The sequence below is a fragment of the Mirounga leonina genome, unplaced genomic scaffold, assembly GCF_011800145.1.
Source record: "Mirounga leonina isolate KUSES-001 unplaced genomic scaffold, KU_Mleo_1.0 Mir_91, whole genome shotgun sequence".
NCBI lineage: Eukaryota > Metazoa > Chordata > Mammalia > Carnivora > Phocidae > Mirounga > Mirounga leonina.
This window is the reverse complement of record NW_023270839.1, coordinates 276,023-294,996: the sequence shown is the minus strand read 5'-3', so window position 1 is coordinate 294,996 and position 18,974 is coordinate 276,023. Positions and strand designations below refer to the sequence as shown.

The following is an 18,974-nucleotide window of genomic DNA, read 5'->3' as shown; positions in this document are numbered from 1 at the left end:
TCAGTTTTAATATTTAACTTACAGCTTTGTGGGAAGATAACTTGGAGAATCATCTTTGCTACGAATAAGATCATTACATTTATCGATTGTCTCATAAACAGAGAATGTGTCACCAATACTATAAAGAACGCCTAGATTTTTAGCAAGGAGTTTGCGGGTAGGAGGGCCTGGGGAGCTGTTCAACAAAGATAGGAGCTGTTCAACAAGAGTCTTCTGTTTCTCCTTTACATCATTCTAGAAAGGAAGGTAACAAAAAAGACAATTCAAAGTCAACATAATTACATATAATCTTCTAATACAATTCTTCTTTCATATATTTAAGAATTAAAAACTCCAGAAAAATACAAAATTATTTTGACTGAAAATTACAAATAAGTGGGTGGTGTAGTCATCATACCACACAAGGTAGTTTGCTACCCTGCAGGTATCTCCAAAAAATAATTTCGGGGCCACAATATACTGGAGTCTCTGTGAAGAAAGGTAAGGGTTCTATTTCTTCTATACCTTTCTTCTTCTGTTGTACTTGTATTTTAACCAGAGGTTCTTTGTTATTAAGTCTCTGCCCCATATATATCTGTATAAATAAGCAGGAACTATAATCTATCATGAGTTGACCTTGTAATGAATGATTGTGTTACTCAGATCTTTTTCTAAGTTTAGTGCAATTTTCTTTCTGCAAGCTTATGCATCTAAATGCCAGTAATGTTACTCCATTTTACTTGTCTGCTTTCTGAAAAAGGAGTACAGAATACCATTATAATAATAATGGTATTTAGGTGCTCACTAAGGCGTAAGCTTCCACAATGAAGTATTTGTTAGTATGGATTTTTGTCTTGTTAAATTCCAAATGTCTCCATGAGTACTGTCTCTGCATCACTTTTGCACTACATATAGTATTGTTATTATGTAGAAGAATATCCTCATTTTTAGTAGGAGATGTACGCAGAGGTATTTAAGGTGCAGTACCACCTCATACGGCTCAGTAAATCAATCAAATATGGTAAAATGTTAACTGCTGAATGTAGGTGAAAAGTATGAGTGATTTGTTTTCTTTTTTGGAAACTATTTCATAAGCTTAAGAATGAATATGTTTACTAAAAGACTTCTAAATTCAAATTCTCCTTAAAGAGCTCACAACTTTTTTAAAGTGAAACTCCCGTTACAATATTCAGCAGTATATTACACAAGGGCTTCATGCATATGAAGGTGAAGAAGATAATGAAAATGAAATCTAACAGAATGTAGTTTAGAGCTAGTTTTTTATATTTTCATATATTTTTTAAGTAATATAAAAAACATTGGCTGATTTCTTCCTGCTTTTTGAAAGAATAAACTTCTTGTAGTATTTCATTATAAACTCTTAATAAGGTCTAGCATTTGAAAGCTAACTTACGTTATTCTGGACGGAACTAGAAAAGCAAACCAAAGGACCTAAACATTATCTGGTACTTAAAAAAGCACAAAAAAGTTTGCAATTTTACCCACCCTGCTGGTCGCCAGCAAGAGCTTCTCCAAATATCTCAACCAATCGAAAATAAACTCTGCCTTCTGAACTTCACCTAGCTGATTGTATGCTTCTTCATTCAGCAATAAGCTATGAGCTAATTCCATTCCTTGCAAAAAATTCTCCTAGCTGGTCACGATTCTTCTCATTAAACTTCAATCATATACCTAGAAAAAAATCTGTAATAGAGGAAAAGAACATATTTAAAAAGGAAGGCAACTGTAATACTGGAAATACAGATAGAATGCTACAGGTAATTAAACTAAAAACATTTATATACATAGCTCATATTCCCCTAAACAAATCTGTCTTTTATAGAGAAGCCAGTAAGTAAAGATGTGTTAGAAAACCAGATGGGACTCTTTCCGCCATCTTGGAGCCTACAGAGGCCTGCTGGGAATCTGCTCCTAAAATATATCTGGAAGGTTGTGGTCCACGGCCATTTTTGCTGGCTATAAGCAGGGTCTTCAGAACCAGAGGGAGCACACAGCTCTTCTTAAAACTGAAGATGTTTATGCTTGAGATGAAACTGAATTCTATCTAGGCAAGAGATGTGCTTATGTGTACAAAGCAAAGAACAACACAGTGACTCCTGGTGGCAAACCAAACAAAACCAGAGTAATCTGAGGAAAAGTAACTCGTGCTCATGGTAACAGTGGCATGGTTCATGCCAAATTCCAAAGCAACCTTCCTGCTAAAGCCATTGGCCACAGAATCCATGTGATACTGTACCCATCAAGGATTTAAACTTAATGAAAAGTAAGTAAATAAATAAAGATGTAGAAAAAGAAAAAAAAGAAAGACAAAAGAAAGAAAATCAGATGGGAGACCTAGGCGAGGGCTTTTCTTTCTTTTCATTCATTTTTTTTCTCCTAGAGAGTTTATTAGTATAAAATTACTTATAGTATCAGATCATCATAATTAATATAAATGTGAGAAGAGTCTCCTTATAAGATAGTAGTCACAAACTGGTACCCTGGTGGCCAAATTTACCCTGCAACATATTGGGGGAGAAAGGACTTACTAATATTTAAGCATAAGATTTTACATGAAAACCTGTGTCCATATCCCCATATAGCAACAAATGGCTGAATCTAAGAGAGGGACCTTCCAGCAGGCCGTTACTGCCACCTGGCCTGCCTCATTCATTTACAGTATTTGCCAACTTCTTCACGTATTTAAGTTTTCAACTCCTACTCTTTATCTTACTTGTGTCCTTCTGGCTTGGGCCAATATTCTGGATTCTGACCATGCTGCTGCCCCAGAGGCCAAAAGGCAGCTTTTACCAATCCACACCCACCAAGTCTGCATGCTGCTTTAGCCATCTGGGTTGTTCCCTTCCAGTGAGTCTTGCCTACCTGCCCAATACCACCTATAACCTGGTACTGACAGTCCTAAAAAAAAAAAAAGACACACCAGGATTTTCAGAAATGTCAATTTTAAGGAACAAGAATATAAACAATGGTGCTAACAAATTCACATTTACAGAGCAAGTGAATTTTTAGGTTCTTGTTTAAATAAATCTTCCTTTCTTAAATTACTGAAGCCAACCGACCAAAATATACACAATTAAGGACAAAGTTAATAAATGCTAGAGAAACAGTTTCTGGAAGAAACCTTCTAGCTATACAGAAGGTGAAAAGCAAGTGTGCACTCAATATCTATGATTGTCTGAGGGAAAAAAATTACCTCAGTAACATAGAGAAAATTTCTTATAACCACCACGGCAAATCAAAATCCTATCTTAAGAATCAAATTACCCTTTTTAGAGGTCATTAGGACTGCTGAAGAGACTTTTTTTTCCCTTAGGCAGCAGCAATATTGTGGTGTAAAATGATCTATCAAGAAGCAAAACAGCTAACACAATGCAATAATAAATAATTCAGTAAAAAGCTTGAGATCATAGCAGGGCAGAGTTATCTCCAATGTCTTCAATACATTCCTCATATAAATTGCTACTAAAAGTAAACAATTCATATTAGTAATCCCACATCTAACCACCCAACTCTAAAATGTACCTGTGATCTCCATGTATGCACTATCAATGGGATCAGCAAATGCTTTTTGCAAGTAACAGATGTTCCTGCTCTTACCTCAGGTTTCACTTTAGGAAGATGAATACAAATGCAATCAATATACTGTATGTTTTAATATAACCACACCCTACAACTATTATGTATCTGGAGACTGCTTATTTTTCTAATTTTCTCTTATTTTCTATTCTTATGTTTCTGTTGAGATCACAAAGTGATCAGTTTATTAAAAGTGAACATACATTACAATATATCTATCAAACTACAATTATGCTACTTGAAAAACATATTTGTAAAACTACTGCTCCCACTTAATGCCAGCCATTATTTTTGACAAAGCTAACACGTATTGGCCACTTATTATAAGTGCTTTATATTTTCTCAAATAATTCACAAAATTGTTCAAGAAATAGCCAGCTTTTTTTTTTTTTAAGATTTTATTTATTTATTTGAGAGAGACAGATAGTGACAGAGATCGTGAGAGAGAGCACAAGCGGGGAGGAGAGGGAGAAGCAGGCTCTCGCTGAGCAGGGAGCCCGACGCAGGACTCGCTCCAAGGACCCTGAGATCATGATCTGAGCCGAAGGCAGATGCTTAACCAACTGAGCCACCCAGGCATCCCACAGCCAGCTACTTTTAGATGAGGAAACTGAGGCACAGAGAAACTAAGTAGCAGTCCTAAGGTCACAATGAACTTGGATGTATACATAAGCAATCTGACTCTAGATATATGTGCTTTAACCACCAGATACTGCCACTCTTTCATCCAATCAAGCCCCTCAAACACCTCAAAATCAGCCACTTTTAAAAAGCTTAGAATGTGTAGAGAATTTGTGGATAATATGGACAGATCACTGTACTATTTCATAAAAACTGAACACCAGGTTCTTTATTTTTATTTTTTATTTTTATGGATTTCATTTATTTATTTGATAGAGCAAGTGAGCACAAACAGGGGGAGCAGGAGAAGGAGAGGGAGAAGCAGGCTCCCCGCTCAGCAGGGAGCCCGACGTGGGGCACAATCCCAAGACCCTAGGATCATGACCTGAGCTGAAGGCAGATGCTTAACCATCTGAGCCACCCAGGTGCCCCCAGATTCCTTATTTTAATAAGTATGAGAATCTAGTTATAAAACTAAGTTATCCAAAAGATTTCTCAGGGTATTCATAGTGTACTATGAATCTCCATGAATGCAATGTAATCTGAAGTATTAATCAAAACACGGCACAATACTAATTTCCCGACCTAAGTAAGCTGTCCCATGGAGAAATTAACGTGTACCTGTTATGGACACTTGTCCTATATTTTAAAAAGGTACACAAGAATATTACTTTACAGGGACACCTGGGTCGCTCAGTCAGTTATGTGTCTGCCTTCAGCTAAGGTCATGATCCCAGGGTCCTGGGATCCAGTCCCGCACTGGGCTCCTTCCTTGCTCAGCAGGGAGCCTGCTTCTCCCTCTGCCTGCTGCTCTCTTTCTCAGACAAATAAATAAATTAAAATCTTTACAAAAAAAAAAAAAAGAACATTACTTTACAGTCAAATATCATATATGCTAACATAAAGCCATTAGTTGAACTAAGCTTACAAATACCCTTCAATGCTTTTTAGACCATACATTTCTCTGAGGCACTTTGTAATAACTGTTTGTATTTTGTGTATGATAAATACCCCTAGTGACTCAGTCATAATGTTCATCCCTGAAGTCTTCTATATTGAGAAAAATAGGCACTGTGTATTAGACCTAAGGTTCTAAGGTACTGTCCTACTACTATGACTCTCAAAGTGGGATATCCCCAGCAGTGTGTCAACAGAATACACATACTGGGGGATCAAATTTTACTTAACCATTTCCCCTCTGATATTAACTTAAAACAGTATATTAAAATAAATATACATTTAATATGCACTAGAAGGCAAAAATAATAAAGTGTTTCAAGATAAAACATGAGCCTTCAGAGAAATTCTAAGCATGACAAGCCTTTCTAGACATCTTTTAATAAAATCACCACCACCCCCCCACCGCCCCACCAAAATTCACTCCCCTCTCCTGGTACGAATACTAGTTTAGTGGAAATGTTTAAGAACAACTAAGCTGCTAGTAGGCTGAACTATATGAACTGCCATTTTTTTTTTTAAAGATTTTATTTATTTATTTGACAGAGAGAGACACAGCGAGAGAGGGAACAGAAGCAGGGGGAGTGGGAGAGGGAGAAGCAGGCTCCCCACTGAGAAAGGAGCCTGATGCGGGGCTCGATCCCAGGACCCTGAGATCATGACCTGAGCCGAAGGCATTAACAACTGAGCCACCCAGGCACCCCTATGAACTGCCATTTTTATAGTTCAAAAAATGGCTGCATATCAGCAAATTCATATGGTTCAATTTAAATATCATGTTTAGTCTTCAAAGACTTGGCACAGTGTAAGCAAGGCTAATGTCCACATTCTGCATAGTGTTCTTACACCAGTGACTTTATTGCCCTAGAGTAATACATGTATATAAATATTGTTGATGGCTGACAGAAAGAGGAACCAGCAGGGGGCCAAATGGCTAAAGCCCATGTTTGCTAGAATAACCTACTCCAAAGCCATCTCCAGGAGAAGTTAATCTTACTATCATGAAGGGCTAATTTTCCATTTGAAAATGAGTTCACATCAAATTTATGTAGGCAAAGAAGTGTAAGCACCTTCAAGAATTTTATTTTTTTCACCTTCAACAATTTTATTCATTTAAAAGATTTTTGGGAGGGGGAAGGGGAGAGGGAAAGAATCTTAAGTAGGCTCCAGACCCAGTTTGGATCCTGATGGGGTCTTGTTCTCACAACCCTGAGATCATGACCTGAGTTGAAATCAAGAGTTGGACGCTTAACCAACTGAGCCATCCAGAGCCCCTAAAATATTCTATTTTTAAATAATCTCTACACCCAATGTGGGGCTTGAACTCACAACCCCAAGATCAACAGCTGCATGCTCTACCAACTGAGCCAGCCAGGCACCCCTCACCTTCAACAATTTTAAAACTAACACAAAACAAAACAGCCTACAGATGCCAGTCCTGAGAGTGTTAACATGATTTTCTCTATCTAGGTAGGGTTTAAAGATCTATTTTGGTAGAGACAGGAACATATTTAAAATTATGGTTAAAATTTATGAGGAAAAAGAGTTTTCCTAATCTTTTTGGTCATTTAGTTTCTTAAAATGATTTATTATATCATTGTAAAGAGGGAAAAGAGGAAAACTGCAAATAATCAAAGAGAACAACAAACACAAAATAAGATAGATCTCTTGTTTTGTTTCTTTCCAGAGCATGAAAAGACCAATTTACAAAATGAACAAGCCATATGCAGTAAGTGGAACTAATTCCAGAATGTATCAAGTGCCTGAAGTTATGAAATAGATCATATGTAAGCTCAAATTACTTTCTTCAACTCTCACTTCTCTAAAAGTCATCACAACAGCTTCAACTCAGCCTCCAGTCTTTAGTTCTCACAGTTTTGTTCAAAAAGCATAAAGTAAACAACAACAACAACAACCCCTCTCAAAAATCTCCCACGCTTCAGAAAACATACATAAATCTTAAAATCCAAACCTTCCCCAAAAAACAAAACAAAACAGTAATTAGAATTAATCTAGAAAGAAGCTGGATCATTTCTATCCCGACCTAAATTAAGATTCTCTTTGACCTGTGATTCAGGCTTTGCAAAATTATAGGTTACAAAATACAAACTCACAAATTACTGAGAGCTTTAGGTCATGCTTAAAATGTCTATGGGAGGCTGCCCCCAGTAAAGAAAAAAAAATGATTTTTTAAAAAATCTTGTATTTATTCCATCTTTGAATCTGAAATATCCTGCTTTTTTTTTTTTTTCAAGATTTTATTTATTTATTTGACAGAGAGAGACACAGTGAGAGAGGGAACACAAGCAGGGAGAGTGGGAGAGGGAGAAGGAGGCTTCCCGCGGAGCAGGGAGCCCGATGGGGGCTTGATCCCAGGACCCTGGGATCATGACCTGAGCCCAAGGCAGACGCCTAAATGACTGAGCCACCCAGGTGCCCCTTGCTTCTTTCTTTCTAAATAAACTCACTATCTTAAAATTCAGCTAGGGGTGCCCAAGTGGTGCAGTCAGATAAGCATCTAACTTTTGGTTTTGGCTCAGGTTGTCATCTCAGGATCTTGAGATTGAGCTCCAGTTGGGCTCTGTGCTCAGTAAGGAGTCTGCTTTAGACTCTCCTCTGCCCCTCCCCACTGTGTACACACTTTCTAAAATAAATAAATAAATCTTAAAAAATAATAAAATTCAGCTAAAAGAACCACTTCCTTCAGGAAAGCTTTCATGATTAATTCTCCTATTCTTATACTGTTTACTCTTGGTATAACACTTCTTCCATTATATTTATGGTCCTTAAAATGTCTGGCTTCTCCAGCTATCACTTAAGATTGCGAGATTGTTCTGATATTTTTCCAAATTATGATTCAAAAATCCTAACCATAATTATTAGAATAGTAGCATAATGGATAATGTTCTTTTCTCTATCTTCAAATTTTTAGAGATTTTCAAACTTTTAAAATGAAACCCTTAAAAACCAATAAATAAACTAAATTGTTAGATTTCTAACTTTTAAAATTCACAATACCATTTGTCAGCATCATCTTGGTAATATCACAAATGAGGAGGACACATGTATAGCCTGCTGTTGTAATTCCTGGCTATGCCTTTCACCTTCCTAGGAGACTCCCAAATCACAAGAATGGCAATAACAGCTATTACTCACTGAGCCAGGAACTTTTTAGGCGCTTAACTTATACTATCTCTAATCATCACAAGGAAGAAAGCAAGGAAGATACTACTGGTCCTCATTTTATGGATAAAGAAAATACTAAGATATCAGTAAATAGTAGAGCTGAGAATAAACCCAGGTCTCTTTGGCAATAAAGCTTATTCTCTTTCCTTACTGCTAGGAAGCCTTTCCACAGGGGTTAAAAGGAAAAACAGAATTTTTACATTAAAATGTAAGGAACAAAATGTGCAGAACAAATGGCATGGGGAGGGGGGAGGTTATTACTTTATATGTAGGCTCCTTCTCTACCTATTTACCCCTACATCTTTCAGTAAATCACAAAATAGGCTTCATCTTCTAACTCTTCCAAGGATAAGGAGTCCAAAGAATTAAAAAGGGAGTGTTGGGAAAATAGCAAGGGGAATAACACAACGGAGATAGGTAAATTCTTAATATTAAAGGCAGTTAGCATATCATGATAGCAGACCTGTAACAATGCAGACCAGTGGTTCATAACTCTAGCTGCTTTAAAAAAAAAACAAAACCAAAGCCAAGTCTAAAACAATTGAACCAGAATCTCTAAATGCTGCGGTGCTGTAATAAATGGGTTTTTCATTTAACCACCACCATCAAATATCTACTAACACTATTAATTTATAGGTAAGAATACTCAGGCTAGATTATAATATGGATGATTTTAATAGTTGATTAACATCCACTATTCTCCTATAATTCTTCTACCAGCTGGGTAAGAAAGATTTATCTTGATATATTTAGATAAGCTATAGCAAATGAAACTGCTTTAGAAAATAGGAGAATGAAAATGAAATTCAAACCTATGATATTATTTGGGATGGACTGAGTTTAATTCTTTATAACAACCCTAAAAATAAAAATATTATCATTAGTTAATATTTTAAAATGTTTAGTGTACAATAGTGACTGAAGCCCAATAAGAATTTGATTTAATTGAATGGTTCAAAATTACATGTACATTAAGTTTAAATATGATAAATACAAAAACTTTTAGAGCCAACACTGAGAATTTAGAAAACCTAATAGTTTCATAATGACAGTACAAAGAGTTTACCTTTTTTGGAAAATGTATCAGAAACCATAAAAATATCAAAGCCTTCTGGCAAAAGCATTCTGCTTTTGAAAATTCATGCTAAAGAAGGGGCACCTGCATGGCTCAATTGGTTAAGCGTCTGCCTTTGGCTCAGTTCATGATCTCCTAGAATCAAGCTCTGCATCAGGCTCCCTGCATCAGGCTCCCGGCTCAGTCTGGAGCCTGCTTCTCCCTCTCCCTCTGCCTGCCACTCCCCCTGTTTGTGCTTGGTCTCTCTCTCTCTCTCTCTGTCAAATAAATAAATAAAATCTTAAAAGAAAAGAAAATTCACGTTAAAGAAAGAAAAAGGAAACTATCAGAAGCATCAGTGTCGATTACAGCCCTATAAAAGTGGTAACTGGAAAATTCCAAGTCCAACATTAGAGAAATGGTTAAATAAAGTTTGATATAGTCAAGGAATATTAGATTCTCATTAAAAATTATAATTAAAGGGGCACCTGGCTGGCTCAGTCAGCAGATCATGCGACTCTTGATCTCAGGGTGGTAAGTTCGAGTCCCATATTGGGGGGGGGGTAGAGTTTACTTAAAAACAATTTGTAATTATGGGGGCGCCTGGGTGGCTCAGTCATTAAGCGTCTGCCTTCAGCTCAGGTCATGATCCCAGGGTCCTGGGATCGAGCCCTGCATTGGGCTCCCTGCTCGGCAGGAAGCCTGCTCCTCCCTCTCCCACTCCCCCTGCTTGTGTTCCCTTGCTCGCTGTGTCTCTGTCAAATAAATAAATAAAATCTTCAAAAAAAAATTATAATTATGAAAACTACAAGTGCAGAAGCTTACATATTAAGAGAGGTTCCCATAGATAAAGCAGTGTTTCCTTAAGTGTTTTTGTAGAACAGCAGTACCAAAGAATAAGGATGTGTTGTGAGGGGCGGGGAGGAGGTCTAAAACCAAATACTTTTGAAAAATGCCAAGTTGGCAGTTTCTTTCCTACAGAGGGTCTCCATACATTTAATTTGGTAATGGGTACCATATACTGCCAGGAGGGCGTGTATATATAGCACTCAATGTTTTAACTACAGACATCTTCCCAAACTCTATCTCTTCATTTCTCTGTCTTCCTCCCTCCCCACCTCCCCCTCTCTCTTTTTTTCTAGTAGGCTCCATGCCCAGTGTGGAGCCCAACGTGGGGCTTGAACTCATGACCCTGAGATCAAGACCTGAGCCCACACCAAGAGTCAGATGCTTAACCGAATGAGCCACCCAGGTGTCCCACTACCTTTTTCTTTTTTTTCCCCCAGCTGGGAATGTTGTGAAACTAGTGTTCTATAGAACACAATCTTTGAAATAGCATTAAACACTATAAATCAAGAAATCTAAATATTTCTTTTTGTTCATACTATGATAGGATTTTTATTAGAAGACTATATAACAAATTAATATCACACCTACTTAAAAGTGGTCATTTCTGGTTAATATGTTGGATCAAATGATCTAACATTAAATATTCTAAATATAAACAGAATCTTCTCTTAGCTGCTCCTGGAATATGAATAAAAGAAGAAAAGATGCTTTTAATTAACCTAGTATAAAAGTTCACATAAAAGGGAATTCTACCAAACATTTAAAGATGAATTAATACCTATTCTTCTGAAACTGTTTCAAAAAATAGAAATGGAAGGAAAACTTCCAAACTCATTTTATGAGGCCACCATTACCTTGATCCCAAAATCAGACAAAAACCCCATTAAAAAGGAGAACTACAGACCAATATCCCTGACGAACATGGATGCAAAAATTCTCACCAAAATACTGGCCACTAGGATCCAACAGTACATTAAAAGGATTATTCACCATGACCAAGTGGGATTTATCCCTGGGCTGCAAGGTTGGTTCAACATCCGCAAATCAATCAACGTGATACAATACATTAACAAAAGAAAGAACAAGAATCATATGATCCTCTCAATAGATGCAGAAAAAGCATTTGACAAAGTATAGCATCCTTTCTTGATCAAAACTCTTCAGAGTATAGGGATCGAGGGTACATACCTCAATATCATAAAAGCCATCTATGAAAAACCTACAGCGAATATCATTCTCAATGGGGAAAAACTGAGAGCTTTCCCCCTAAGGTCAGGAACGCGGCAGGGATGTCCACTATCACCACTGCTATTCAACATAGTATTAGAAGTCCTAGCCACAGCAATCAGACAACAAAAAGAAATCAAAGGCATCCAAATCGGCAAAGAAGAAGTCAAACTCTCACTCTTTGCAGATGATATGATACTTTATGTGGAAAACCCAAAAGACTCCACCCCAAAACTGCTAGAACTCATACAGGAATTCAGTCAAGTGGCAGGATATAAAATCAATGCACAGAAGTCAGTGGCATTCCTATACACCAACAATAAGACAGAAGAAAGAGAAATTAAGGAGTCGATCCCATTTACAATTGCACCCAAAACCATAAGATACCTAGGCCTAAATCTAACCAAAGAGGCAAAGGATCTGTACTCAGAAAACTATAAAATACTCATGAAAGAAATTGAGGAAGACACAAAGAAATGGAAAAACGTTCCATGCTCATGGATTGGAAGAACAAATATTGTGAAGATGTCAATGCTACCTGGAGCAATCTACACATTCAATGCAATTCCCATCAAAATACCATCCACTTTTTTCAAAGAAATGGAACAAATAATCCTAAAATTTGTATGGAACCAGAAAAGACCCCGAATAGCCAGAGGAATGTTGAAAAAGAAAAGCAAAGCTGGCGGCATCACAATTCCGGACTTCCAGCTCTATTACAAAGCTGTCATCATCAAGACAGTATGGTACTGGCACAAAAACAGACACATAGATCAATGGAACAGAATAGAGAGCCCAGAAATGGACCCTCAACTCTATGGGCAACTAATCTTTGACAAAGCAGGAAAGCATGTCCAATGGAAAAAAAGACAGTCTCTTCAACAAATGGTGTTGGGAAAATTCGACAGCCACATACAGAAGAATGAAACTGGACCATTTCCTTACACCACACACAAAAATAGACTCCAAATGGTTGAAAGACCTCAATGTGAGACGGAGTCTATCAAAATCCTAAAGGAGAACACAGGCAGCAACCTCTCTGACCTCAGCCATAGCAATTTTTTCCTAGAAACACTGCCAAAGGCAAGGGAAGCAAGGGTAAAAATGAACTATTGGGACTTCATCAAGATAAAAAGCTTTTGCACAGCAAAGGAAACAGTCGACAAAACCAAAAGACAACCGACAGAATGGGAGAAGATATTTGCAAATGACATATCAGATAAAGGGCTAGTATCCAAAATCTATAAAGAACTTATCAAACTCAACACCCAAAGAACAAATGATCCCATCAAGAAATGGGCAGAAGACATGAACAGACATTTTTCCAAAGAAGACATCCAAATGGCCAACAGACACATGAAAAAGTGCTCAATATTGCTCGGCATCAGGGAAATCCAAATCAAAACCTCAATGAGATACCACCTCACACCAGTCAGAATGGCTAAAATTAACAAGTCAGGAAATGACAGATGTTGGCGGGGATGCGGAGAAAGGGGAACCCTCCTACACTGTTGGTGGGAATGCAAGCTGGTGCAGCCACTCTGGAAAACAGTATGGAGGTTCCTCAAAAAGTTGAAAATAGAGCAATTGCACTACTGGGTATTTACCCCGAAGATACAAAAGTAGGGATCCGAAAGGGTACGTGCACCCCGATGTTTATAGCAGCAATGTACACAATAGCCAAACTGTGGAAAGAGCCAAGACGTCCATCGACAGATGAATGGATAAAGAAGATGTGGTATAAGGCGCCTGGGTGGCTCAGTCGTTAAGCGTCTTCCTTTGGCTCAGGTCATGATCCCAGGGTCCTGGGATCGAGTCCCACATTGGGCTCCCTGCTCAGCAGGAAGCCTGCTTCTCCCTCTTCCACTCCCCCGGCTTGTGTTCCTGCTCTCGCTATATCTCTCTCTGGCAAATAAATAAATAAATAAATAAATAAATCTTTAAAAAAAAAAAAAGATGTGGTATATATATACAATGGAATATTATGCAGCCATCAAAAGGAATGAGATCTTGCCATTTGCAACAACGTGGATGGAACTGGAGAGTATTATGCTGAGCGAAATAAGTCAAACAGAGAAAGACATGTATCATATGACCTCACTGATATGAGGAATTTTTAATCTCAGGAAACAAACTGAGAGTTGCTGGAGTGGGGGGAGGGGTGGGAGGGATGGGGTGGCTGGGTGATAGACACTGGGGAGGTTATGTGCTCTGGTAAGCGCTGTGAATTGTGCAAGACTGTTGAATCTCAGATCTGTACCTCTGAAACAAATAATGCAATATATGTTAAGGAAAAAAAAAAAAGAAGTTAGCGGGAGGGGAAGAATGAAGGGGGGGAAATCGGAGGGGTAGACGAACCATAAGAGATGATGGACTCCGAGAAACAAACTGAGGGTTCTAGAGGGGAGGGGAGGGTGGGAGGATGGGTTAGCCTGGTGATGGGTATTGAGGCGGGCACGTTCTGCATGGAGCACTGGGTGTTATGCACAAACAATGAATCATGGAACACTATATCTAAAACTAATGATGTAATGTATGGGGATTAACATAACAATAAAAAAATTAAAAAAAGTTCACATAAAAATCTGTGTTATTCATACTTATAACTAAGTTTCACATCACACCCCTTCCAAACTAAAAATCATAAATTTAACATTTTGGGGGGAATTCTGACTACAAATTCTCATAAAATCAACTTAATCCATGTTTCTTGTCATTTCACACAAAGTCTAACTTGTAACATGCCCAGACACAGCACTATCTTATTTTAATATATAATGAAAATAAATCAAGTGCAGTAAGATTCCAAGAGTGTTTCCTGCAACCTTGGTAGGGATGGGGAGAATGCTGCTTATCACTGCATACAAGCCAAGAGGAATGGCAGATGCACACAGTTCCAAGAACCAATGGAGAACACACCCTATGAGATAGAGAAGTTAGGATGAAAAAGGAAAGAAACAGGAGTTACAGGGAAATTTATGAACTGGCATAAAAAAATGCCACAAGTAGGGATGTGACTGACTTTGCCTACCTCTTCTGTTTTTCTGAGGTACTGCAGATTACTGTTAGGGATGAGAACAATGACAGAAACTGAGTTAAGTGAAGGAGACTGCCAATGGGGGCCCCACTGAAGTTCTGCCCATTCTGGTAATTCTCCTTCCAGATTACAAAAGAGAAAACCCCTTAAGGGTAAAAGGAAGTGTTGTGGGGAAGCAAGTACTCAGCAATAAGAACCAACTCTTAAGGCAGTGATTGGAGAAGGAAGTAACATTCTTTGACAATTTACTTACTAGAAACTTTTAATCCTTGTAACACTGAAACTTAAATATTATTATCCTGATTTTACAGATGATGGTAACAAGAAATGTGTCCAAGGTCAAGATGTCATTTAAGTAGAGTAAGATAATGCCTCCATCTGTCTGGTTTCAATGTCCATGTTCCTTCAACTACTTCATACAGCCTCTTCATAAAGTCTCTCTAATCACTATCACTGACAGGTACCGCGATTACTGACAGGTACTGCTATACCCACTGAAGTACCTAATCATTATAACTTTGGGTTTGTTGTTTTTTTTTTTTTAATCACTTCATTCTCCTCTTATGTCGGTACTTTGAGGCTTCTTGTTAAAGTGTGAGGTCTCCTACTAGAGACATCAACTTTCAAAGGACTCTTCCCATCTAGACAGTAAATCAGTAAGTACCAACAGTGTTAGTTCAGTCTTTGGATATTCTTGACAATTTTTATCACTCTTTGTTCCGCAAACCAACTCTTCTATCTCCCTCTAGGAAGACAGATTTCATTCTGGGCACTGAGGAGTGCCAGAAAGTACATTTTAAGATAGAAAATTTATTCTCTTTATCTCCCACCTCACTCATCTGAAAGTAACTATCTAAACAATCTCACTACTTGGTACCAAGTTGAAACTCCAGTAAGAAGAAAACAAAGTCTTGTTTTGTTTTTTTAAAGGATATAAAGGTAATTAATTCTTTCAAAGATCATGAACTTTACTGACCTGGGTCTCTTGAGAGGTCTCTCACAGCCTATTCATTCTTAGTTTAGGTACAACTAATAATCCAATTATCTGGATTCTAGCTAGGGTGGGACAGAACACCATATTAAAAGTGAAGGAGCAAAGTCATTGGGATCAGGAAGAAGTCAAAGCAGGATGCTAATGGTGGCGGAAGCAACCAAAATACTATTTAATAAAGTAGAGACATTTTAAAAAGCAGGGCAACATGAGACTACTAAGTACAAGAGCAAAGTGCACAGGATGCCATTATTCTTCCAGGTCAGAAGAGGCCAGGAATCCTTGCCCAATTTTCCAATAACTCTATTCTTGTATTTGCTGTTCATGTGATCTGTAACTTAGGACTTCTTGGTTTAGACCCTGCCTGCCTTAGAATATCCCCTTTTTTCCCCTTCTTACATCAGGGTTAGCATTCACAGAATCAGCCTTAATTCACACTATGGTCTGACATCTTGGCTTTTCCTCATGGCTCTCACTTCTAAATCACAACATATCCTATGGAATATCCAACCTAGAATTTAGCTACATTTCTGACCTTCTTGGAGCCCTACCAGAAGGGTTTTATTGACAGACACTGCTTCTTACTCTTTGCCAGATCCCCAGCTAGGCTCCTAACTTTGCCAAGTACAGCTCCCTGGAACAACTCCATTATTACTCTGCCTTTTGGCTGCGACCCTTATGGCCCCACTCAAGTAATACAGTGAACATACCATCTATTACCTCTAACCCCCCAAGACAGTCTGGGGCAGCACTCCATCAATCAACTCATTGATATTTCTGCAGCAAAAGATAAAACATACTCACATAAGGTGGGATTAAATAATGACTATAAATAGCTTCATATCAGTTTACATTATATTTTACTGCCAAATGAGTTAAGAAAAAAACTTTCCAGAGCCTTTTCAACACTGGAATTAAAATGAAGGGACTTTGTACATGTATGGTTTTTTTTCCTTTCTTTTCAGCTCTCCTCCTAAAATATTGAAGAAAAAAATTTTTTTTCTGGTGTTTCAATAGGTAATTTCAATTTTCTGATAATCTTACCTAAAAAATGTACTAAATAAATGATGTATATACACAAAAACATGCATATATTCATCATACAGTTACCATACAAACAAAAGAATATAAATAGATGCTCATATATTTACCCACAGAGAAGCATTATCCAGGCAATAAGTATAATTAAATTACTGAAAAAGTACACATATAAAACATTTTATTTAGTGAAATTAGAACCATACCATTGTTTTAAGATTAGCGGTACAGGATACATGCTCCAAAAAAGCTTTTTTTTTTTAATGCAGTTATCCAGGATTTAGAACAAAAGAATTTTAGAATAGTAAGGGGCCTAAACAAATCCAGTTAACCTTTATTCTGTTCATAAGATAATTAAGAAAGGCTCAAAAAAGTTATAAGTGGCTCAATCCCCTATCTGAAGGAAAGCTGGATGGAAGACAGATGCCTTGCTTAAAAACAAAAGTACTTAAATTCAGGTCTCTTGACTGTCAGGTCACATGTGTTTTCCTATATTAATAGCTATCTATATAAAATAACTGCATTCTAAGACAAATTCAACCTCCAGTACTTTTTCCAATTGCCACTATTCTTATGTTATAAACCATGCCTTCTTATCCATTTTATTAAAGAAAAAATCAATGGTATTAAAATATGACAAGTCTCAGCTTCATGGCTAAAGTCATCTAAAATGACTTTATCCAAGACACATTTTCTGAAACATGTGGAAAATGAAACAAGGTAATTCTTCTCTCCTCATCCATCTAATGCTCAGCTCTAAGGAGACTTCTGCTTTCCTTACACTTTAACCTCACTAGATTATTTTCTCCAAAATTCTGAACAGTACTTGTGGGCACATTCTCCCCCCTCCTTTCAGCATCTCCTCTTGGCTGTAAGTTCCTTCAGGGTGCGAAGCCTACACACAAAAGGTGCTGAATATTTGAATAAATGAACGCACATAAAAATAATGTGTAATTATGATCCTTAAGGAAGGAGCTCAAAGCATTTGGCTCCTATTATCTGACTTGACAGTTACGGAAATCATCTAATTTGCCAGAGGTATGTATTATTGTGATTAGTAAGTACCATAAAGCACTTTATAAAGTTCCTAAACACTTTATGATCACTTGAAATGTCGTTTTGCTGGCCAAGAGTACGGTAAGAGGAAATGTTCCTCACACTAAGCAAATGCTACTCCAGCAAAGGCTTTTTTTCCCTGAGAGGAGTGGAAATAGTCCTCCGTAGAAGGCAATATCCACTCCCTTTTCCAGAGCGCTTCTGGAAAGCCGCCTTGAGGGTGGTGCGGGCGCTCAGAGCGCCTCGGGCCCCGCTCCGACCGATCCGGGGCGCAATGGGCGCCACTTGGGCGGGTCCGGCCAGTCGGGTTCCGACCTTCCGACCTTCCCCGAACGCCAGGACTGCGGGGCTCCCGCCGGCGGGCAGAGTCCACGCCTACCTGTTGTGCTCGGGTAAAACCAGACTTTCCCGGAGCCGGAGGAAAGGAGGACTGACTGCACTGGCCATTCGGTCGTCCCCGCGCACCAGTGCAGTCCCTCCTCGGAGGATTCCGGCCCCTTCAGTCACGACACCTAATCCCTCCACCCCTTCCCGCACCCAGGGTCTCAGCTTCCTCCACCACTTCGCAGCCGCGACCACCCCGGGGAGTCCCAAGCCGCTCAACTCACAGCGCAGGCCCGGGTGTGATGTCCCTCCCAATGGGCAGGCAGCACGGGCCCCGCCCCCTCGCGCCCGCAGCGTCCCCACTCCCAGGATCCCAGACTGCTCACCTTCTGGGGTCCCTCACGGCTCAGCGCCCGTCCCAGTCCTGCCACGTTACCGGCTCCACAGCGCAGCAGGGCAACGCCGGGACTTGCCGGTGGCGGCGACTGCGAGGCAGTGCGGCGGGAAGGGCGCGCGCGGGGCGGAGCCGGAAAGCTCGGAGCCGCGAGCGCGGCGGGAGCCAGCGATTGGGAGCGCGCCCTGCGCCGCGCTGCCGATTCTAGGCCCCCTCAGCCGGCCGCCGAGCCATCGAGCACCCACTCTGGCAGGCGTGACTGCTCCACCGCCGAAAGAGCGATGGGGGAGAGTGCTGCCCAAGTTGATTGAGGCCAGGACATTGGCTTTGCAGTCGGGAGATCTTGGCCACAACTACTTTTGTCTGTTGTCATCGTCAGCCAGAATCCCTAGGGGCGGCACTGGGGCATCTGAAGGCCAGGACACAACTGGAGTCTGGAGAAATTCAGGCAGGGAGTGCTGTGGCTGTGGATGGTGTTAGGTTAGACATGGAAGGGACCCTAGAGAGCCTTGTAGTGCTACTCCTGGTTTTAGAGCATGAGACTGGGGCCTAACAAAGCGCCTTACTCAAGGTCACACTCTGAGTCAGTGGTGGAATTGGGACTCACAGCCACTTGGCTCCAAGTCAAGTGAGTTTTTCCAGTATACTCAGCGTTTTGAATATA

General features: G+C 39.2%; 1 protein-coding gene and 1 pseudogene across 11 annotated transcripts in view; one reads left to right on the top strand and one right to left on the bottom strand.

Annotated features, from left to right (window-relative positions):
* The window catches only part of HEATR5A (HEAT repeat containing 5A), a 111,671-nt gene extending 93,219 nt beyond the window's left edge, over nucleotides 1-18,452 (bottom strand). For 8 of the 11 annotated variants that reach the window (XR_004677255.1, XM_034993818.1, XM_034993821.1 and 5 more), the window contains exons 1-3: nucleotides 18,303-18,451; nucleotides 1,486-1,683; nucleotides 23-234 (exon numbers count right to left, since the gene is read on the bottom strand). Coding sequence is in view for 10 of the 11 variants with exons in the window: in XM_034993818.1 (XP_034849709.1) it covers nucleotides 23-234; nucleotides 1,486-1,611 (338 nt within the window). In the remaining variant the exon portion in view is untranslated. Of the gene's footprint in view, nucleotides 1-22; nucleotides 235-1,485; nucleotides 2,284-17,971; nucleotides 18,146-18,302 lie in introns of those variants that run through there. The other 3 variants (XM_034993822.1, XM_034993820.1, XM_034993819.1) reach the window with 3 other exon arrangements.
* LOC118003481 lies at nucleotides 1,919-2,251 on the top strand (annotated as a pseudogene).
* Nucleotides 18,453-18,974: the final 522 nt, after the last annotated feature.